The sequence below is a fragment of the Gavialis gangeticus genome, unplaced genomic scaffold (genome assembly GCF_001723915.1).
Source record: "Gavialis gangeticus isolate Ggan-Ray unplaced genomic scaffold, GavGan_comp1, whole genome shotgun sequence".
Lineage (NCBI taxonomy): Eukaryota > Metazoa > Chordata > Crocodylia > Gavialidae > Gavialis > Gavialis gangeticus.
Window position 1 is genome coordinate 54393878 of NW_017729032.1, and position 6000 is coordinate 54399877.

General features: G+C 39.4%; 1 protein-coding gene across 3 annotated transcripts in view; it reads left to right on the forward strand.

Annotated features, from left to right (window-relative positions):
* The window catches only part of LOC109302590 (neurobeachin-like), a 494933-nt gene that overhangs the window by 169573 nt on the left and 319360 nt on the right, over positions 1-6000 (forward strand). For all 3 annotated transcript variants that reach the window (XM_019524185.1, XM_019524186.1, XM_019524187.1), the window contains exon 4: positions 307-450. In XM_019524185.1, the coding sequence (XP_019379730.1) occupies positions 307-450 (144 nt within the window). The remainder of the gene's footprint in view (positions 1-306; positions 451-6000) is intronic.

The window sequence follows — 6000 nt, forward strand, 5'->3', positions numbered from 1 at the left end:
CAAGATTTTACTGACTCGTTTTTATAAATTTAATATTTACATGTTAGTTATATTTTTAATCGCCCAGAGGTAATTTTTAAAGTTCTTTCAAAAAGGCTGAAAAAGATAATCCACATTCTGTAATGACTGCTAAATTTCTTATAAAATGTTATCTTTGTTTGGAGTGTTCTACTTTTTCAAAATAAAATTTGTTTACAAGAACTACACACATACATTTTAAAGACTTTAGGGTTGCTGAATCATTGACTATGAATGCTTTATACAAAGAAGTAGATGCTCAAATTCATATTTTTGCTTTTTATTTAGGCACTGAAGAAGATGTAGTAAAGTCAAAGAAAACCTTTCGAAGTCAAGCTGTAGTGAATCAAAATGCAGAAACTGAGCTCATGCTGGAAGGGGATGATGATGCTGTCAGTCTGCTCCAAGAGAAGGAAATTGACAACCTTGCAGGTAATTAACTACATGTTTCCTATTAAATTGTTAACAACCAAATTTTGTAAAAGTCTTAATATTAACCTTTGCAACTAATCTCCTAGGTTCCTGGTTATTTAGTGGGCTGCTGGTGGTGTTTACTATTGGTCTGAGAACAAATTACTTATCTACTGGGTTCAATAGGATGCCCTATACTGTGACCTAGCAAAATTGATTAAGCAGTATCTCCTTGTAGAATGCTCTTGAGTTTGTTCATAGAGGTTTAGCAGAGCCTAGGGCATTGCACTGCTTCTTACAGAACTGTTAGGTGATGCACATGGAGGACTACAGCAGTGGAAATGGACACAGTGACTATTCCCAGAATTCAATCTTTTGAGAGTCAGGATGTTGTAGTGTGGAGCAGCACTTCCGTTCTTCACAACCTCTTCTCTGAGGAGTGAAGGAGGCTGTTGAGAAACTTTAAGCTCTCACTTCCTGCAGATTCACCTGTGGTTTCTTCTCTCATTGGAGCTGGGGGTATAAAACTGCTTACTCTGTATTCCATGGTGAGAGGATGGGAAAAGGGATTGCATCTGGCTGCAGATGCAAGCATAAGAGTAACTGAACATTACTAATTTTGGAAATGGGACTGTCAAAGTCAGCTGAGATCAGATCTCTGATTTATTCAGGGAATTGTGTTCCAGTATTTGTTGGGCAGTGAAGAACCCTGTCATATTATGAAAAAAAAAAAAAATCTAAAAGACTGGCACTTGTTGACATGCTGAAGAAGAACTTTTGAGCCATTACTGAGTTTCTACCTAAGTTCTTCTTACTCCTATACGTTCTTGTGATGATGTCACATGCAGGGGAAATTTAAAGTAAAAATGTAGATATATGAATAACAAAAACACTAAAAGAAAAATTAGTCTAGGGCTGTGATTCTCAAACACTTTTGGGTTGGCTACCCATTTTGTTATTGTTTTATAGGGGTATATCATAGTAAGTCAACAAAAAAAAAAAATGCTCTCACAACAATTACACTGTAACCTCTCCAATGACCAAAGGTATATTTCAGACTTGCTTTTCTGTTCCTTCCTTTTTAAATATATTTTGCCTTTTGCAGCTTCTTCTTGCCCATTTCTTCCCCTTGCCTACTCTTTAGAGATATGTGTATCCTAGTTTGAGAAACACTGGTCTAGTGGTTTGAAATTAAAGTAAGAAAAAGCCTAACTCTGATGTTGGGACTCAGCCTTAAAACATTTTAATCTTCAACTCTCCCATTTATTTGATTCATTTAAAAATGTATCTTTGTGACCATTGCTGGGTGTTTTCCATGTAAGGCAGGAAACAGTCTAGACCAGTGGTCTCCAGACTTTTTTTGGATCGTGTACCCCATCAGTAAAAAATTTTGAGCATGCACCCCCAATATATGAGTGAGGGTGCCACTGTTAACCCCTCCACGTTGTGGAACTCCCACTCTTCCCTCAGGATACCTCGCATACCGTATGTGACACATGACCGTCTGACATATGGACCAACTGAGGGCGCCAGTGCATAGATAGAAGTTCTAATATTTTCTTCCTGCATCTCAATGAATTGTCTTGCACACCCCCTGGGGTGCGCACACCCCACTTTGGAGACCACTGGTCTAGACAACTACTGTGCTAGTTTAAAACTAGCTCCCCTTTCTAGGATTTTATAGCAATGAAAAGTCAGTGGCAGCTCTGTCAAGTTCCAACTCATTATCCTGGACATATGCCATAAATAAATATATAGTTATATAGTTTCTATGGTTTAAAGGGAAGTTTTTGAAACATTGATTAAAGCTGTATAGTGATCTGGGGGGAAAATGTCACCCAGCCTAGAAGCCTTTACAGTCTACTGTAAATTTAAGTTCTTGTATATACTGCATCATGGCAATCAAAACATGTCCTTTAGTTCTTTTGCTCTATAAGAAAGTGACACATCCATTGTAAAATCCTATATGTATACACAGAGTACATCTGATCAACGATCACCATGTTATTTTTATCCCAAGACTTATGCCACTACAGATTTTGCATTTCACCATTACTTTCTGAGATTCAACTGTACACATTGGAACAAATTAACTTCTTACACATGGGCAGGGTTATTTGCCATAGGAATGTCACTAATTAGGTGCATGTTCCCCATCAGAAGTAGCTGGGCAAGCAAGATAAGTCCACAGTGAAATTTTGAATGTTACAAATGCAGGGCAGTTCCATCTCCTGATAAATGGATCTCATCATCCCCATGGAGTTTCGTTCTTTTGTGTAACATCAGGCAGTGCCTCAGTTGCACTGCTAATGGATATCAAAAGTGTCACTATTTCCTGGTTATTCTCCTTTCTGGAACTCTAAAATTTAGCGTGATATATGCTACTACATGTGGGCAGGGTTCTCCAACTGGATTAAATAATGCGGAGATGACATTGTAGTAATAACATGTATGCATTAAGCGTTACTTACCAACAAAAAAAAAAAACCCTCCTAGTGTTTTACTTTTACCTTCTTGCTATCCTGGATCTTTGAAACAAATCCCGTCTTACCTAACTGTAGGGAAGCAACAGCTGAGAAAACAAATATAGTAGTTAATGATCCTATAACATCACTCTTGGGCTCATGCCAGCTCCACAAAGCTCTGCAAACCCTGCAACTGGTTTGTTGCATGTCTTTGCACCAAATACCAATAGGTTTTACAATATCACAGCTATGTGATTTCAACTGAAAATTAAAAAAATTTGGCAACTGAAATTAAAAAAAAACAAACAAAAAAAAAAAAACCAACTGATAGCTGTTTTCCTGTTAAAGTCAAACCACACAGCAGCAAACTCCTTATGTTACTTGAAAAGACAGAATGTGGCTCTCTTCTGAAGAGTAAATGTGTAAAAATGTCACCTTTTGTACAACCTGTCACCTCCATATGCCAACTGCCAGATCTACTTGGCTTTGTGATTAGGCTTTTTTTTGTTTGTTGTTTTTTTTTGGGGGGGGGGGTTTATAGTTATTTTACATTTTTTACTCATGTTTGTAGAACAACCAAAGTTGAGGAGTGCAATGAATTATTTTTTCCTCATTATTATGAATAGGGTTAGACAAGGAGTAATCCATCAGAATAATTTTCCAAATGAAATTTAGTTTCCACAAAATATAAACTTTCTGATTTCACCTGAAAAAAGATATTTCATTTTTTTAAACTCACTTTAAATGTTCAACTTAAGATCAGCTCAACAAATAACTAAACTAAGTTCCCCTATAAGTGAATTTCCTTACAGGAGGAGTTATTTGCATCTTCATTCTCTCTTATTGGCATGACTCCCTGGAGGGCTGAATCTCCAGGAGTAAAATGTCAGTTTGCCTCTGACTGGACAATACGGTGTATCACAAGACTCTAGTTGTATTATGGTAGAGATAGTCCATGGAGATATGAAATAGGGGGCATCGGGCTCTGGATCATCTACTATGAGGCAAAAATTCAGTTTAAAAAACATAGTTTAATATTGAAGCAATCCAAGGCGAAAAATGTCAAGTGAAATGTTTCAAAAAATCCAAATTTATAGTTTTTTTTTCAGAATTTCCATTCCACAACTTTAAAATTTCAATTTTTGTTTTTGCTTTAGGACAAAAGCAAACATTTGTATGTTGGAATTTTTCACAGGAGCGAGATTTTGAATTTTGCTTAAGTGTAATTATGAAGAGAATTGTTCCAAGCATGGGAAGAAATGCTTATTATTTGTATTATGATAATGTACAGGAGACCCTAATGAGGACCAAGTTGTACTTGAAACTGTATAAATACTAACAGTTTAATTTAACTGTGTACAATTAACATTAAAAGCAGTGTTCCCAAAGACAGGAAATTGGAAAGTATAATTATAATTACTGATGGTAGAGCAAGGTAGATAAAACCCAGCTTGACTTTCAGATCTCAGGTTAAGTTTGAAGGGTTTACCATGATAAATTACAGTATAATAATTTTAACAGAGTACATTTGAACTGGAAATGTATGGAGGTACAGCCATGTGGAATGCTGCAATTCTGAAAGTGTTTACTCTTCAGAATAGAACCACACTTTGGTCTTTCTATACTCAAAGATATACCAATTGAACTTCTTGAAAACTCAGTTACTTAAATGGGTGTGAGATTGTGTGGACTCTCTTAAATCAATTGAAATCTAGTTTATACTGATTCAAATTGCCTCAAAAAGAATCAAGTTAAACTAAATCAGTATAAACAAGGTTAAAATTGAATTAAGATTGTCCATGTAGGATTTTGCACCCATTTAACTAAATCTATTTAAAATCATGTCTCTACTTAAACTGGTGCAGTTTTCAAATAAACAAGACCTTAGTTATTAAAAAAATATTAACTCAGAAAATATAAATGTTGTTTTGTAAAGTTAAAATGAAAACCACTAATAAAACTGGAAACAAACAAAAGGCTGATCTCCCAAACATACAGGTTCTTACAGAGAGGTCACATTTCTTTTCAGTGACCCTCTTGCAGATATTTTTTTATCAGCCCTAGGGACAAATCAGCGTAAACTGTAGTTTGATAAATTACATGTGGCATGAGGGATTTGTTTTTTTAGGTGAATTTATACTGGATTGTTTTGTCATCTGTCACGGAGCGGGGCCTAGGAGCGGCCGTGATCCCGCTAGCGCCCCCTACCATGCCCAGTTAGAGATCCAGCACCCTCTATTCTTGCCCGCCACGTCTTTGATGAAATATACTTTTGTATATGGGAGGCTGCCCTTGATCCCCTTGTACACGGTGTATGCTAATACTGTTCCCCGTTCCACCCCCAGCCTTATGGGCTACGTGTGCCTCCTACCTCCCCTTTAGCATGCCCCAGGCCTTGCAGCTCTTCCAGACGTTATCAGGTCCTTTCCTTTCTGCGCCCCTGGGCTTGCCACGCACCTGGCGCCCCTTCTATTCGTTAGCCCTCTCAGGCTTCCTAATGGTACTCTTCCCTGGTGGGCTCAGGGGCCTAAGCCAGATCTGACCCCCCTTGGGTTCCTACCAATAGTATGGGTCCTATTAAGCTCAGGCGGCCTAAGCCTTACCTGGCCTCTCTGGGTTGCTGTCAATACTCTGTGTCCGATTAGGCTCAGGCGGCTTAAGCCTTACTTGGCCCCTGTGTTCCCACCACAGTGGAGAACCTCTGGGACTCTCTTTCTGGTCTGCACCCCTCATGGGGTTCCTTTTAGTCATGTATGTGCCCCTCCTGGGGCTTCTCTCATGTGTGCCCTCTCTTGGGCTTCTTTCACATACACGCCCGCTCCTGTGGCTTCTCTCTGCTTTTTGCCGGGCTCTTTCTAATCACTGACTCACCCTCGCCGGGCTTGTCTCCCTAGCAACACCCACCCGGGGCTTCCAGTCATGTGGCCCCCTCTCTCTCGTCGCCAGACGCGAGCCACCCTCAGGCTTCTCACTGGTGCGCCATCAGTGGGGGTCAGGTGGCCTCAGCCGTGCCTAGCCCCCTGCCCCTTTGCTGGGGTCCTCTCCCCTGCTCAGGTCTCACAACTATCACCTGTCCAGGGAAGGGGTCAATCCCCCCCCCCCCCCC